Below are 17556 nucleotides of genomic sequence, written 5' to 3'. Positions count from 1 at the left end.
TGAAAATGAAAAGGTAAGTTACTTGGGAAAGTATTTGCAGTCACACACTATTAAGACTGAAGGAAGAATATTTACATGACAGTAAGCACACAGAAAACAGAAAAATGGGCAAGAGACACAAGAGGCATTTTTTTTCCTATGGAAGAGGAAATATATATGGCCAATTAAGAAAATGTTCTTCACCGATGGTCCCGGTGATAGAAACCAACATCACGATGACCTATCCTCTGACATTGTGAGGACAAAATTCAAGTCTGTCAATTCAGTGTGGGAGGGAATGCAGAATCATTGGCTCTCACAACCTCTGCCATGAGTGTAAATTGGTAGAACTCTTTGGGGGGAAAGTGGCCTCCATGGCTTCTGCACTTTTTGCAGGTGGATGTGTGATTGGCTATGTTCAAGTTCAGTGTGAGGCCTTTACTCTCTTATTTACCTTGTTTTAGAAATTACTCTTTTGGCTTATTTATTCATTCTTATCTTTCTTTTCAACTACAAGGCAAGATCTAGAACAAGGACCTTGTCTCATTTGCTCATCACTGGACCTAGAGTACAGGATCAGAGGTGCTCAGTAAATGGCCAAATGGATAGATCTGCATTTGGTTTAGTGGAGTGAGGTCTTTTTATTGCTCTTTTAGGAGCTGTGTGCTTGCATTCTTTGCCTATTTCCTAACTGGGGTAACGTTCTCTTATTAGTTCATAGGAGCTCCTCACATATTACATCGATTCGTTTTACGTCTGATTTGTTTCGCAATACTTGGTTTTTCATTTTAACTTTTCACTTCTCTTCTCATTTATTACACAGATGCCTAACTTTTTTACATAGCCCTACATATCCATCTTTCCCATTATTGCTTTCAGGTTTTAGGTCCTACTTAGAAATGCCATCCCTACCCCGACACTGTATTCTTTCATTTTTTCTGGTATTTTGTTTCAGTTTTTATGTTGTCATTAATTCCTTTCAAATTCTGTATAGTGTTAAGTAGAGATTTTTTCTTTTCAAATGTTCCCAAGACCATTGACGGATCACCTTTCCTAAACGTATTTTTTAAACATGATTTTAATTAATGTAATTATGTCATGATTTTATTTTATTTCCTTGCAGTGTTTTTTAAATTGAGTATTATGCTCATTTCCCCAAAAGTAAACCATAAACCATGACTTCCAGGTATTTAAGCAGTAAAATTATCTAATGATATTCTTAAAACAGAAAGCATAATTAAAAAGAAACATGGCTTTAGAGAGAAAATATTTAATCGATTTCATGAAAAAAATTTGCAAAGTTTTAGAAAAGAGGCATTAGGTTTCAGTATAGAGTATAAATACATTCTTGCTTTTGTAACTACATGTATTACACATCGTTTGAGTTGGTAATGAGGGCTGGTGCCCACACTCAATCCAAATGATCTTCGGTTAACACATGCGCTGGGAAGCATCACTGAAACAGTCATGAGAGAGAGGTAGAAATACAATGTTGTGTAGAAACATATTATCTGTCTACATGAAACCCTTAAAGCAGACCACAACCGTTTTTAGAATTAGGATATGGATGGAAATATCAATATGTGAAGTTCTAAATGAGATTTTCACTGCATTATCTTTGGAGAGAAAATAAACCTTTGGAATGACACATACAAAGCACAGCAGACCAACTCTATTTTCAAAAATAACACAACTTTATCCACACACAAGACGGGAGAGTCTGAGTCTAAAATCTGACAAATTTATGAAATGTTACAATTTGGAAATCTGTTTCATACACAGATATACCACAAGCACACAGCAAACTTTGATATGTCCACAAACCACATGTGAAGTCATTACCGCAATGCGGGTATTTCTGAACTAGTTCTCAATGCACCCCTAACAGAATTTCAAACTTAAAAAAGATATTAACCTATGTAAAATATAATTAGGAAGGTATGTATACTGCAATCTTAAAATCACCAGGGGGTACTGTTCTGCTCTGGAAACTGAGATATTATTAGGGACTCTAGAAAAAAAAGTGACCACAACAAAACCTTTCTGCTATAGAACCATTGCCCCTCACTGAAACTTCTACAGAAACTACCACTGTTTTTAAAGAGGGAAGCCTAAGGTGTGGAGAGGATGTGGAAGCGTATATTCGACAGGTGAATCTGGATGACGAGTGTCAGAGGCACGCATGCACAGGACATTTCAACGCCACACAAGCAAGAACCTGTCAGTTTTGAACCACGTAATGAACAAAGCAGGCGGCCAGTCCTGTTCATACTCACAGAATGAGTGCAATTCTGGTGGGATTAAGAATAATGACACATTCTAACAGGAGATGGTTACATGGCAGAGTCTTTCCACGTTTTGAGAAAGGAACAGGTCTATTTTTACCCTTCATTACCATAGTTTATTCAACTACTGTTTTGCCCTCTATATTTAGGCAGATATTTATCATGAGCATAGCACACCACAGAGTCATAAAAATATTATTTTAACTGGGTGTATTCAAATCTGAAGGCTCCCCCCCACTATTTCTCAGCATTATGAGGTCTCATTTCACTTTATTTCAAATATAAGAATGTAACCAAGTGTATTAAAAACAAAGGCAATAAATTGTTTGTCCATGTAACTCATAGTCTCAAGTTTTCAAAAATTAACAAATTTTGCTGACCTCCGTAGTACTGAGAAACAGCCGGTCTGGAAGTTGCTCGCGAAGAGGAAGGAATTCGTGCCATGCCCCGGCAGTCACAAAAAGAGCCGAGGATAGGATTGTTTAGCGATCCTTTGTGCGTGGTTAGTGTTTTTTAGCATATGGTGGCTGGCAGAGGCAGGGAGGCATATTTGGAAATACTTGTGATTCTTTCCGTTTGGTTGGGGCTTTCAACAGAACGAAATGCCCTTTGGTGTACTTGAGGGTGCCATGTCTTGAAGAGGGACACCCCAGACAAAGAACTCTAACGAGGCACACATTCCACAACCAGGATCTAGAGTTTTCACTGTTCAACTCTAATCTTTGAAAATAATTACACCCAATCAGCACACTGGGAAATGGAAGGGTAGCAATCGGGAAAGCCGCCTGGCCCACTGTGCCCAGGCCCTGGGTGGTCAGACCCGCTGCCAGGAAGCCAGAAGCAGCCAGCGGCCCCTGAGGTCTGATGCGCGAGGACCAAGGCTGGCTGGTCACGGAACACATGTAGACAGATCGGTAAGCCCCTAACTTCTTACACCATTCTTTATGCTATCCTATTGCCAGGAAATGGGGTAAACAATTATTCAGGACAAAATAGAGATTTATGGTTGGTGTGAATTCATTTAAACAAACTATGTATGTGCCACAGGAGAAAGTGGAGGAAATCTTGGCGATAAAGGGTGAATTCTACTTCTAAAGTACGACACGGTAATTACCTTTTAAGTTTTACATTTCCTTTCGGGTTTCAGAGGAGAGATTTTGTTACAATTAACAAGTTCTAATAATTTAATTTAGCAAACTATTTAATGAAAAGATGTTTATAATCTTGTTCCTGGATGATCACTGAGTCACAGTGGTAACATTTTACTTCATCCTTTCAGTACCTAATGCCCGAACAGGTTTGCAGTAACACCACTGCATACACTTGACCCTGGAGTGGGGGTGGGGTCTTACATGCCAGTGTCATTTATGAAGCCAGTAAGCAGAGAACTTTCTGTGTTAACAAGACTGGCCAAATACTATGCTTCTAGAACTCGCTTTGGTTATTAAAACGTTCTTAAATATGGCTAAGACTTTTAGGTTGTGAGACAGTCCTGCTCTAAGAATTAAGTTATTCTTATGACAAGGTCTTATAATTACCTTTTGAAGACCAATTAAAACAGCATTGTTGGAGCTAATACTGAAAATCTACTTAATTCCTTAAAACATCCATCTGCCATGAAAAATCCTGGATAACATCTGAATTTAAGAAAGAACAGTACATCAAATCTTTTGGGAAATAAAAGTGTACAGACTGTTCTCCGCCATGAAGGATCAGAGCATATAGTGAAGGGTCAAAGAGCTAATACAGTGAAGTGGACTTACGTCAAATTTCACAAGACTTTCTGGATTCTGTAGATTGACTATTATTTACTACATATTTAAAAGATTTATGTTTAAAAAAATTACTTTTGAGAGGCAATTTAACACAGTCGTTCAGCTGATTCATCCAGGTCTGGCCACTTCCTAAGTACGTGGCCTTGAACATACTGGTGGAAAGGCTTCTACTCTTTTGTTTCAGTTTTCTCACCAGGGAAATAAGGAAAAACAGTGCCTCTTTCGGAAGGCTGTTGTGAAGATTAAATGAGTTAATACATAAAAAGCACTTAGAAAAGTGCCAGGCACATATTAAGCACTCAATATATTCGGCCATTTGATTTACTCTACATAAATACTACAGACGCTCAAGAAAGCATTCACAGAAGCAAGTACTGAATTCTGCAGTCTGTCTTCACTCTACATCTGGGAGTAGAGGTAGGATTTAGGAGACTGGTATTCACATAAAAGATCACTCACTATTCACCTTTTTAGTCATTCCATGGAGTTGGTCCAGCGACAGCCTGTGCCAGCCGCCACTCCAGTGTCTAACATTATTCTGAGAGTTTGAGATTGGTCACCAACGTTCTAGAGCCATTTTCTCGTCTGTAAAATGGATGTTAACGTCTATTTGTCTGATTCATAGGTTACTTTGAAGCTCAAATGAAGGCACTTTGAAGAGTTTATAGAGCACCATCAGAGTGAATTACAGGAACGGGGTGCAGGGTGAGGATGTGTGGACCCTCTCAAAGGAAGATAATTACTTGTAGCTCTGGGTTTAAGAAAGTTTTCATAAAAGTGTAGGTTTCTGACTCTAACATCATTTATAATCAGTAATAGCTTTATTATAAAACTGTATTTCTCGTATTCGGTCCTAACTCTATGGAGACTATTAACATTACCATATAGATAATTGTGAAATATTTTCCTTCAGAAACTGCATTTGCAAAGAAAATGTCAAGGTAAATGTCAAGGTAGATGTTTATGGTCATTAATTATCATGAACTAATATGTAGCAGTTCCATTAATTACTAAATGCTTTACAAACACGGTTTCATTGAACCCTTAGAGCGACCCTATATAAGAATGGCCCCAGTTGACAGGGCTGGAGTCGGAGAGCCTGCAGACCACAGGCACTTTAACCTCTGCACATCACACAATAAAGTCACAAGAAGTCATTTCTCTCTTCACCACAGAACCGACAGATCAGAGCATTCCAAATTATGTTCTAAGCCTTGCAATAAAGGTGATTTTAGAAGTTACATCAGTGCTTACAATTCGTTTTCCTTTAAATTCAGTTTCACTTTAAATCTTTTTTACCCTGAAAATAACACCATTGTTCACTGAAAAGAAATTACAGGCAAGTAGAATTTAAATATTCATACTTTCATCATTCAGGAAAACCACCTTTGACATAGTTCCTCTCCAGGTATTTTTGTGCAATTGTCAACTATGGAATTTAGTTTTTGATGACTCTTAAACACGATACCAAATACAAGAGCCAGACTGAAGTCTTCTTAATTGGCAGATATAATAAATAGTAAATTTTGTGCAGGCAGAAAACTGTTACAGATATCTATTTTCAGTATTTTCCTAAAATTTCCAACCATGGAAAAATAACCAGAGAGTAACTTATCTTGGTGTGATACTAACCAAAAGTTTACTGCCCATAAGAGAAACTTAGATGCGAAGTTTCTGACTTGATCTTTGTATCTGTGTATGTATACACACACACATACATGTGTATGTGCTCATCCACACATAGGAAATATTTTTGGATGTGTTAAGATTTATAGCTTTCTACAGACTTGATAGTACTATAACTATGGTATTAATTAGAACAGTTAAGGAGAACATTGTTTTGTAGTCATTGAACTTTGCCAGAATTACACTTACGGGTGATTCAACTATAAAGTTTTTCCTTGTGAACAGGTTAAATATTTGCTTGAGGCAGCATATTTAAGATAAGCAGAGTTCTTTTCAGGGCTCCGATTACCCTTGAGTATAAATTCAGGAAAAAAAAATAAAAGAAGTTCTACCACTTGTGAAATAATATCCCAGAGAGTGATGGAAAAAAGCGACAAAACCAGCATGACGATTTAGGGCAAAGATCCCAGGTATGGTGTCAAAGTGTGTGTGATGCCACATTACTGGCGCTTTGATTAGGGTGACATATACTTTTTCAACTATCACTGGACATAATTTATACAAGAAAAGCAAAAGTTAAAAAAAAAATGCAAGTCCTTATAGAAAACAGGAGGCAGAAAAGGATCAAGAAGTTTTTAAAAATAAACTTTCTAGTGCTTCCTCTTATGTAAGAGGTTTATGTTAGTCATAAATTCTAGGAACCTATTTATACTGCTTTAGTAGGATTCATAAAAAATCATACTAAATCCACATAAATATTTTTAATGTAAAAAAATAGTGCATACTGGTGACTAATAATGTTCAATAAAACTGTACTTTGAAAGAAAAGTATAAGCTTAATCCTAACTGTAAACTGTCGAGACAAAAGGAATATTAATAGATTCTAAGAGATATAGAATACATATGTGTTTATTATATTGAAAAATTAATTATCAGGTATTTCTGAATTAGATTAAAAACATATATACTTCTTTCCCAGGGAGTGAAATCATTTATGTCTTTAAATAGGAAAAGATGAAGTCAAAATATTCTCATCATGTCCAAATGGAAATGAGAAGTATAATATTTCAAATGAGATTAAAACAGGACTTCAGCCGATTTTCCATAAAAGAGAATATTAATGTTATCTCTTTAATACAGAATGCTTTTTATGGAAAAAAAAGGTTTATGAAGTAATTATATAATAATTTTAAACAAGTTTCCTTTCAACTTTACATTTATGCTTCTCTTTAAAAATAGCTTTAGCAAGACTACAAATCAAATCCAAATCATGACTATGCATTTCCTTACTTCAGAGATGTAGAGAACCTCAGTAAATGAAGCTAATATGTTCAAAACTGTATTTCAAAAAGAAAAATGGGCAGATTATGGTACTCCAAAGATTATACTTCCCATTTGTTTCTGAAGGAGGGAAAAGCATAGTATGTCATCTTGCCTATAAATATTGGGGAAATATAGTGTTTATACCTGACATTTTCAAAATCCTGTAAGCTGATTAAATCACAAACATATTGAATCAGTTATAGTAAAAACAAGAATAGGCTTTTAAATAGTTACAAAGGGAAATTATGATAAGAAAAAAACTTTATCTTCTAATGACAATTTCTTTTGGGGGTTAAAAACCACCCGTGTCACTATATCACTGTATCTTTCAGCCCTAATATTTTAAAGAGTAATAAATATATATACATATTAATAGGATGAAAGTGCTTCACACTAAAACTTTCCTTGAAGGCTTAAAAGTGATTTTTAAAAACGTCACAATAAATGATCATAATTTAAGTTCTGAATATGGGAACCAAAAAACCCCAAATCCAACGAATGTACATAGTTTCATGCTTACAAGTGAAATTTAAACCTCTGAGACAACGTTTACACCCATTTACTCAGATTCACCCGTCACAATTTATTCTTTATCATCAATAGTATCACGGATAGTAATATGTCCCAAAGTCCATTTCTCCTTGAAAGTTGTATTTCTGGGGACTCATTATCTGGTAAGACTGCATTCATTCAGAAAATTGTTAAGGAATTGAGTCTGTACATCTTTAGACATCCCTTTCTATATAGAGTTATAAGGCATTAATAATGGTATATTAAAATAGTAAATAATTTATAATAAAAATAGAAATTCTTTTAAATTGCTCTCAAATGAGAGAATCTTAGAGGAGAACAAAGAATATACTGACCACCCAGATAACTCTAAGCTTTTACTGTGATGTAAAGATTTTTTTTTTTTGGCTTAAAACAGACCATAGGCCCTGAATGGCAGGTGTCCTTATACCAACACGTGGACTGGATCTTAGGTTCTGTTTACAGTTATTGTGAAATGTATATATTTAAATGTGCTACTCACTACTAATAAAGATAGAAAAAGTTAAAATATTTGGTTTCATTATTGTTATCAGTATTCACTGCAAATTATCTTCATGATAATAGTCTATAGTGTGGATTTAAGTTTTGTGCCAAATAGCACAGACTACAAACTCGTGGTTCAAACGACGGTCAGTGATCTAGCCGGTACGCAGCCAGAATGAAGGAATTTGTTTGTAACAGATAAACATGGAGCACAGCTTTATCTTAATGTTGGTTGCTAGAACTGAGTAGTGGGCTTCTTGGTTTCCAGAGGCAGAAATAAAGCTGCTTTTTGTGAGGGACAGTGGCTGTGAGGACGGAGGACAGTGGCTACAGCGCCTGGGCAGCGGGCGGGCTTGCTAAAACACGTAAGTGAGCTCCACTGGCACTATGCACCCTTGCTGGGCGCTGGTTATCTGTAAAGGCTGGCTGAACGTAATTCCCTTCATCATACAGGCGTTGCTGTCTGTGCTGCAGTAATAAAGAAACACGCGGATAGACAGAACGGCTTCAAGTGATGGGCAGTCTCCGGGGATCTGCAGTGAGATGGCCGGCTGACTGGAAATGCTCTCAATCACTCCAGAGGGTATTTGTCCTTGAAGAAGCCATTCATTGCCTACCAAAGAAAAACGTCAATTACGAAGGTTGTATAAGACATCAAGTAGGAAATCAGCCAAACCGTATGAAGACTAGACTCAGTCAACAGATATTTACTAAAAGCCTCTGAATGGAAGGCATTACGCTCTGTGTGAGGGACATACATAGGATCTGATGGTCACCCATGAGCTGTTCCAGTCTAGTGATCTTGATATCAAATTAAAATTCTTCCTTTGAACGCTGTAATTTACAAATTTCTACTGAAATTAGACCAAATAATGAAAATACGGCTGTAGAGCCTTAATCCTTGAAATTAAAAATAAAACCTATTAAGTTCTAGAAATTAACATAAACAGGTCATTTTTACCAGAGACAGTGTTCAGGAATATCATGAAAACTACAAAATAAATGAGGGTATACAAATGTGTGTACAACTCTGTGGTGACTCTCAAGTCCTTTGATGATAAATGATCATTTACTTAAAATGACATTTTAAGTAAAATATCCAAAGGTAAAAACCAAATAATTTTTAGAAACAAACACTGCATATATTATTCAGATGACTCAACAATGTAAATACTAAGAGATTCTATCTACCTCATTTTACTTCTTAGACTTAACTACGTAAATTATAACACAAGTCTAATAAGCCTTTAATCTTTAAGCTTCTAGTAACAGAATTAAGATATCTTTATTCATGAGTGCCTCCTCTCAGAAGGGACGCACGTGTCCTAAGGAAGCACACGTGTACACAGACTTTCAGTTTAAAGAGGAGTTAGACACCTAGAGCCAGGATTTGGAAAATACAGGACATGCTTTCCTGCCGATTTACATGGAAAACACTGAAGAGCCGCTCATGACTTCTCAATGATGTGGCCATTTGTACAAAAGCCAGACCACCTACTGAGTGGTGATGAAATTCTAGGTCTACTTTTTAGCTTCTTTCTTTCTTTTCACTCCAAAATGAGCCAAGAGACTCTGGGCACCTGCCTGTATTAGGCTGCTCAGTCTCTTTCCTAGTATATTGCTTCTAGTTCTCTGTGGATTGAAAAATTGTATTTGAGAAATAGGGGGTCAAAGGAAGAGGAAGGAGAAGGTGAAAATCTAGAGATAGGTGAAGAGTTTTTAAATCTTTAGAAATTCTCTTTAAAATTCTTTAGCCTTCTTTGCTTATTTCTGTATTGGGGAATATGTTTTATTTAATGTTTGGCTTTGCTAGATGGCAGTTTAGTGGGGAACTTCTTATATTTTAAATCAAAACAGGAATAAACTGTGCTATTTTAATATCCAATTCTAGAAATAAAAGTTTCTTTAGTATTTTTCAGATATATTACGTGTGGGAATTGTAAAGTTATAATATGCTAATGGTGCTTTTATACTGACTCTTTTTGGTGGGGAGGGGGACTTAAAACCTTCACATATGCTGACAACTTTCTCCAGCCCATAGTTAAAAATGGGTATTTTAAGTCTCTAAATAATAGGCCAAGAAGAAAAGCTTTCCTTTATTCATAGATGTATAAATGTACCCTATAAAATAATTTTCAAAAAACCTTAAATTATTAGGACTCTTGCCTGAAAGCTTATTTGCCCCCGCACAATAAAAACAGAGCCACTATTTAGGACAAGTGATAAGACAGGTATTTTCTCTACAGACTACTTCACTCTAATACTATCTGTATTTTATATTCTAGTGGCTCATTATTAATCTGTATGTTTGACCAAGTAGACCTGAAAATGTCAATCTGTCAATAACATATTTAAAAATCAATCCACTGTTCTTTAATTACAACAGAGATGAAGTTAACAGCGATCTCCAATCGATGCACTGCTTTCCGACTAACAGCCGTAGGCACAGCAGTGAAACCCACAGTCAGGACCTGCTCGGGATCCACGGACAACCGTGGAATGGCCAGGGTTTGAGTGTCTCCTGCCCACAAAGCTGGCTCCAAACATCTTCCTCCTCGCCTGCAGAGCTCAGCCCTCTCCTTTGTGGGGGGCAGGGTGGTTGGTCTTCCAAAGCTCAGTCGGTCACCAGGTCACCCAAGAGCCAGCCTCCTCCCCAACTCTGGCCCAGCAGCTCCTCCCAGCAGGCCCACTGAGATCTCTGTTCTCTCGGTTCAGAAGCCCAGCTCGTGGCTGCTGCCCTGGGAAAGCAGGACGGTAAGGAGGCAGAGAGCCTGGGTCTGGGTCAGGCACACAAGAAGTGTGTGAGAGGGCATGAGGGAGGAGGCGGGAGGAAATGGGAGACTGAGAACATGTGAAAGAGTGTGGGAGAGCAGGGCAGAGGAAGGTCAGTGGAGACCTGAAGTCAGCACTTGGTTCTGGAGCACTAATGTTTTACTTTAAAGTTGTTGCCCACCATTAGTGGGGCTGGAAAGCACTGCTATACGGCAAACGGCAGGCTGAGTCCTTCTTATAAATTAATGAGGAACACAGCGATTCAAATACACATTCAAATCTTTACCCAATTTACAGTCACTGGGGATACTTTGAGAATAGATGTGAGCAGGAAGTGCTCTTAGCTTACACAACTACAAATTAGTGAGTAAGGACAAAGGCTCTGCCCGGGTGCTGATCATAGTAATTCATTTGTATTCAATTACATATCCTCCAACAATGTTTTATTCTTCTACTTGAATGGCATGCTTTGAAGATACGGTTTTCACATCCCATTTTCTTATAGCGAGCAAGTAACTGGGCTCAAGTTCTACCTCTGGCATCTCTGAAGAAGAAAATGTAGCTTCAGGGCTTAGTAACTGGTAAATCAAGTCTTAATGATCCTTTTCAAATAAAATGAACAGCAATTGAAAAGCTCTAAAGTTCCTAAAAGATGGTATCTGGAAAAGTAAAAGATAATAGTAAAACAACCAAAGAATAGAACTGGAAAAAGCCCAAGTCAAGTTACTTCCGTTAAAGTAGCATGTTTTAAAAAATATCATATTCCACCAGGGGGGAAATCAATTTCATTCTCTAGAATAGAATCTGAGATTTTTATCATGGTATTACTGGAAGGTAGAATGGTAAACATGATTTCATACTGGAATATTTCCAAGATTATTCTCATACCTTCAGCGGTTAGAAACCAACAACTGGATACTCCTTCGGTTAACTTTGTTCCTGATGGGAGGTCTAATCTTAGCTTGAACTGCAGGGTCTGGCCTGGAGATGCAGCCACTGGGGAAAGTCTAATGTTTGGAGCAGATTTAGGTAGTTTGGGTAATGTCTTCTGTTTTTCCCCTAGGAATGGGCCATCTACAACAGCGTTTCCAGATCTGAAGACTGGAAGCTAGGAAATAAGGAAATCTGTTAATTAAAGCACAGCTACTTTACAGTAACTGTAAAGAGCTTAGTTTTGGACCACAGTAGAAAAATGAGGTTCTGTGTCAATGAAACTTAATGCCATTCTAGTCTGAATTAGAAATGTGCTTACTTAGACGTCCTTATGATTATTTTTTAGGCTGAGAAACATTTCATCCTGGCAAAAAGTTACCAATACTCATGAATGAAACAGAACTAAGTTCATTGTCTGATATGTTTATAGATGGTAGGAAATTAAAATGTTATCAATTTAAATGTAGGGGATATAATTCCAATTACAATTTTCACTGCCAACTAGAAGATGATCTGTATCAGGAGAAACGACACTTATGTTATGATGGTAGTTTGTATTTTTACTTTAAGTCTTGGGAATCTAAAATCCTAGAATTTTAGAAAAAAATTGCATTTTTTTTTCAGGCAAATGTGATATATCAGAAGGTAGCTTGAAAAATTTGGGGGACTAGAGCTTTATCTTTAAAAAATTTGATTAGAATTCATTTAAGTTTCTTCCATCTTATTTTCAATGTGCTGAGAAATGTGGCTGCTCAAGTTTCCTGTGGGAGGTTATTTGCTGACGGTTCACCATCGGAAAGACAGACTACATGTTGATTTAAGAAGCATTAAAAGAAAACCCAAAACACCTTGACAACCCACGCTACATGGTATGTGTGTGTGATGTATCTCTATACATTTTGTTTTTAGACATTTAAGCACAGATCTGAGCCCTCTTTTTCCTTTTCTGAAAGTTCAATCTCTCTCCAACTTCTAGTATCTTTAATACTCTGGGAGCAAATGGAAGTTTTGTTTTAATAAGAGAGCGTTCTTGAACTAGGCATTCATTCACTACTCTATCTACCTGTTTTACCTCCAACACTGGAGATGGTTTAACCAGTGACTCTGTCTGTGCTGTGAGGACATCACTATGATTCTAAAATGACACTCTTCTACTTCCTGACCGCTTACCACAGAAACCGTTCTGGTTTCTAAATCCATCACTTTAATTTGATGATTATTGGTGTCTGCTACATACAATAACTGGCCGTTCTCTCCAACACACAAGCCTCCTGGCTCATTGAAAGTTGACTCGGGAAAGCCGGAAGTGAGAACGTTACTCGCCTCCCCAGTTCCTGCTAACGTTGTACAGGTTTTTGTTTTGGGATCCACAACTTTAATCTAAAAAGAAAGAACAAAGGAGCATATATCTGAAGGCCAATCTCCTGTTTGCAGTATAGAAAAGTGTAATATCGAGCAAACCAGAGGATTTGATTGCCATTAGCATTCTTGCTAAATGTCAGAAAAAGAATAGGCATTTCCAAATTTTCTTGAAAAGCCAAACATTCAAATTATAGTCTCAGGGGAGACACTCCATTCTGAGAGCTAAAAACTACGTAAGACTCCCAGTTACATCTTATCTTCTAGCTGTAATCTTTGATGAAATTATTTCTGGAATTAAAAAAAAATTAAATTCTTTTCCTCACAGTGAGACACAGCTGAACTTTCTTCTTTCTCACGAGCATCTAACCCTGGCTGAGAATTGGCTGCTTATGTTAGACCTAATGATTCCCAATTGTCTCAATTATGTTAATTTATGGTATCATCACAAGGTATTAACATTTATTTTCCACTAGTTTTTACAGAAAAGAAAAATGCAATAAAAATGGAAACAGTTGAATAATCTGCAATAGAGACAAAAATGGAAATGTTGCTGAAAATGGAATTATTTGCTAACAGGCCCTGCAACTATGCAACAGCACGAAAACGTGCCTTTGTTAGTTGACATATTAATTTCCCTGTCACCTTCCCTCTTTCCTGTGTTACTAAGCAGCTTTGATGGACTGCAATTCACAATTTTCTGCAGTAGTCACTGGGAATTTGTTTAGTCCCTTCCCCAGCTCAGAGTGCCGTCAGATGCTCTCTGCAGAGAAAGGACCGAGAAAAGAACAGCAAAGGCTTATCCATAGTTGTCAAAGACTGTTCCTCCTCTCTATTTTAAAGTGGCAGTTGGAGGAGGCTCACAAAGCTTTCAGCATTTTAAATGCCACAGATGCAAAGCAGGGTGTTCTGTAATTCTGGAAGGACTCACCTTGTGATTATAAGAATCTGCCACATAAAGTAAATTCCTTTTCTTGTCCCAGGTTACTCCGAGTGGGTGCTGAAGCTTGGCATTGATTCCTACTCCATCAACATCACCAAAAGCAAATAAATTCTTTTTTTTTTAAAGAAAGAGACAGGATATATTAAAATTTTTACAGTGCTATAGTATACGGTATAAAGTAAAAAGATGACTATATGCTAGTTAAGCTAAAGATGAAATGGGTCTGATTTTTTATTAATGTTTACTTATTTTTGAGAGAGAGAGAGACAGAGCATGAACAGGGGAGGGTCAGAGAGAGAAGGAGACACAGAATCTGAAGCAGGCTCCAGGCTCTGACCTGTCAGCACAGAGCCCAACTCTCGGGCTTAAACCCACAAACCATGAGATCATGACCTGAGTTGAAGCTGGATGCTTAACCAACTGAGCCACCCAGGTGCCTGGGAAATGGGTCTGACTTCACATTAATAGGCCTGGGTGTTTGATTTAGACAAGGAGAACAATGACAGAATTTTGAACCTGTGTTAATTTGTGGTGCTTGGTAATTTTATTCACAGTTATCACACCTCTGCTCGGGAACAGGTCAAGTCTACTAATCTGGTGCTCCTTCCACCCTACTGCCAAATATCTAATTTACATTTTCCTCTTTTTTCAGTAATATTTTATCCTTCCTTTCTCCCTGAAGCCTTGACATATGTGTAATCAAGCAGAGTCCACTGACTTTTCTTAGATGGTTTTACTTGTATTCCTTTATATTCACATTTCCTTTGGCCTGACTTCCACTCTAACTTATGGACAGGCCAAGGCCTTTCTCTCCTGAAATTTACTAACTCTTCACAATTCAAAACCCACAAGCCTGGTAAGGGTCTGGGCACAGTGTGCCGACAGGGCCTTCCAGGCATTACCATGGGGTCGCGTTCTCCTCCTACGAGGTGCTTCACCGCTCCGTCTGTCAGCGCCACGGCTCTCACGGTACTGCTCTCACTGTCTGCTACAAACAGGCAGCGCCACGGCTCTTCAGAGGCCAGGGAAAGGCCGGAAGGTTGGGCAAAGGCTGCCTTGTGAGGATATGCATTATTTCGGTTCTCTTCGTTTCCACTTCCAGCAAACCGAAGGCAGGTTCCTTTTTTTAGCTCACTAAAAAAGAGACAAGTTCATAGGTGCAATCAACATGGCTATGTTGTATCCAATTTAGTTAGCAAATGAATGTAGATGATGAAATCAGTGGCGATAAGCATTGTTAAAAAACAACTAGTGATCTTGGCTTAACGAGTCCGCTTTACTTTCACTATAGTTTTTCTTTTGGAGAGAGAGACAGAGCACGCATGAGAGAGCGAGCACACAAGAGGGTGAGGGGCAGAGAGAGGGAGACCACAGAATCAAACAGGCTCTGCACTGTCAGTGCAAAGCCTGATGTGGGTTCGAACTCACAAACCATGAGATCATGACCTGAGCCGAAACCAAGAGTCAGATACTCAACCAACTGAGCCACCCGGGCGCCCCTTTCACTATAGTTTTTCTAAATCATTAACTTATTCACCGTGTAAGGACCTTTACTTTGTTAAGACACACACAAAACTGAAACTTCTGAATAGCTAGATAGGAAATCCCTTATAAAAGTAAGGATCATATCACTGACTGGAGAGTTTTGGGTTTTCCCCCTACAAACAGCCAGAGAGGGATAGCTAGATTCCACCTTCACTTTAATCAAATATAAAATCAATTTCTTAACATACAATAGGAAATTTCTATTTAAGGCATTCTTCAAGGATTCTTTCTGTAACACGTAGAAAGTTTTACACTTTGGCTTCTAAGTTTATGCCTGAGGAAGCGAAAGGAAGGCACGGCGGTGTGTTGAAGGGAGGGAAGAAGCTGGCTCAGGATGCAAAATAGCAAGACTACATGCACATCACCTCCAGATACAGCACAGCAGGCAGAAGTCCAAAATGACCACCCATCACTTATTAGTTGATACATTCCCAATGCTGAGTTAGAGAACAGGGGATAGAGGCAAAGAGTTACAGAATATATAAAATACTGCCACTTATTTCAAGAAACTTTTAACTACTGTGCCTAACAAATAAATTAAAAGGTAATTACTATTTCTATTGGAGTCTCCTTAATTAAAGAGTGGGGAGAAAAAGTAACTTCTAAAATGTTAGGAGTCTTGCCCACTGGAAGATCACTAATAAAGATAAAACATCCATAAAATTATGATACAGGTCCATGTGATCTGATTGGACATTTTCCTATTATGAACGAAGAATGTCAACTCTACTTTTTTGGAAACTTAGTCCACTCTTGACCGTCTAGGTCAAAACCAGCCATCGCTTGGAACAGCATGTTCTGGCCATCCTGGTCCTCCTTTCTACTGTTTATAGCGAGGCCTCCCATTAATGTTTCCGGTCACCTCACCATTCAGGCTGCCATCGTCTCATGCCCGGAGATCACCACAGCCCCCTCACTGCTCTCTCTCTGTCCCTCGTTTTGTCCCACTCCAAATGCTGCCAATGTTCTTTCAAAATCACAGATCTCGCCTGGAACACCTCCACTCTCCCTAACTCCTACTCCGCTCAGGTTTTAGCTTGGCACCTTCTTCTGGGAAGCCTTCCTCGATACCTCATATCTTACTGCTGACAGGTGCTCCTCTTATTTAAAGGACTGTTGCTGCAATCCCTTTTACACACAGCACTGGCATTTCCCAACTACTTTCACTTTGCTGATCTGCTTCTCCCTCTGTAAGCCCACCAAAGAGCAACATTTAAAAATTTTTATTCTTAATACAGTGAACATATTTCATCCCTACTGGTTAGCACGGTGCCTAACATACAGCATGTTTTATAAGTATGTAAGATGAATGAGAAAATGTCGCTAAATAGCACACGCAGCAACACATACACACACACACACACAAAATTTGGAGCATCTGGTATGTTCGATCATCTATATGACTGCTCCTTCCTACTGATAAAGGTATCTAAGATGATTAGCACTTACTTTCTACGGTGATTAAATAGTCTTTATGGTGTAGGCCTTCCATTCATTCATTTATTCTGTAAACCCTTACCAAACTCTATTATATACCACATACTGGGCTGTGTACAGGGGACACAGAAATGAAGGAGAAAGGGTCCCTGAAGGGACAGTCTAGTAGGAGGAAACAGTTATGTAAACAAGTACAACCGGGAACAGGGAGGGAAAGGACCTTATCAGCACGGTAATGTAACTACACTGGGGTGCAGCGAGGTCACAGTGGAGAGTATGCGTGGTTCTACCTGGAGCGTTAGGCAGAAAAGATATAAAAAAGTGTGCAGACACACTATTTTGTCATCTTTCTATCCCCAACACTGCCAGCAAAACTCCTACATTTACTATATATAAACCAGGCACTAGGCTGAGCTCTTCATGTGTATTATTATTTTTTTAATATTTTATTTATTTTTAATAGAGAGACAGCATGAGAGGGGGAGGGGCAGAGAGAGAAGGAGACACAGAACCGGAAGCAGGCTTCAGGCTAGCTGTCAGCACA

General features: G+C 38.2%; 1 protein-coding gene and 1 long non-coding RNA gene across 3 annotated transcripts in view; one reads left to right on the top strand and one right to left on the bottom strand.

Annotated features, from left to right (window-relative positions):
• Positions 1 to 1229: 1229 nt before the first annotated feature.
• NHLRC2 (NHL repeat containing 2) overlaps positions 1230 to 17556 on the bottom strand; it is a 59557-nt gene continuing 43230 nt past the window's right edge. Inside the window, exons 7-11 of the mRNA XM_029932608.1 lie at positions 14933 to 15164; positions 14019 to 14141; positions 12899 to 13108; positions 11684 to 11903; positions 1230 to 8636 (exon numbers count right to left, since the gene is read on the bottom strand). Of these exons, the coding sequence (XP_029788468.1) occupies positions 8380 to 8636; positions 11684 to 11903; positions 12899 to 13108; positions 14019 to 14141; positions 14933 to 15164 (1042 nt within the window). The 3' untranslated portion in view covers positions 1230 to 8379. The remainder of the gene's footprint in view (positions 8637 to 11683; positions 11904 to 12898; positions 13109 to 14018; positions 14142 to 14932; positions 15165 to 17556) is intronic.
• On the top strand, positions 8480 to 17512 carry LOC115285904. Of its 2 annotated transcripts, none has more exons than XR_003905745.1 (4): positions 8480 to 8664; positions 10410 to 10777; positions 11859 to 12597; positions 17476 to 17512. It is a non-coding gene; the product is annotated as an uncharacterized LOC115285904 (long non-coding RNA). The 2 variants fall into 2 exon arrangements; XR_003905744.1 differs by lacking the exon at positions 17476 to 17512 and adding an exon at positions 14071 to 14318.

This window comes from Suricata suricatta, chromosome 2 (assembly GCF_006229205.1).
Source record: "Suricata suricatta isolate VVHF042 chromosome 2, meerkat_22Aug2017_6uvM2_HiC, whole genome shotgun sequence".
Taxonomy (NCBI): domain Eukaryota; kingdom Metazoa; phylum Chordata; class Mammalia; order Carnivora; family Herpestidae; genus Suricata; species Suricata suricatta.
Note: the sequence above shows the minus strand (reverse complement) of the source record. Positions and strands in the feature narration are given on the sequence as shown.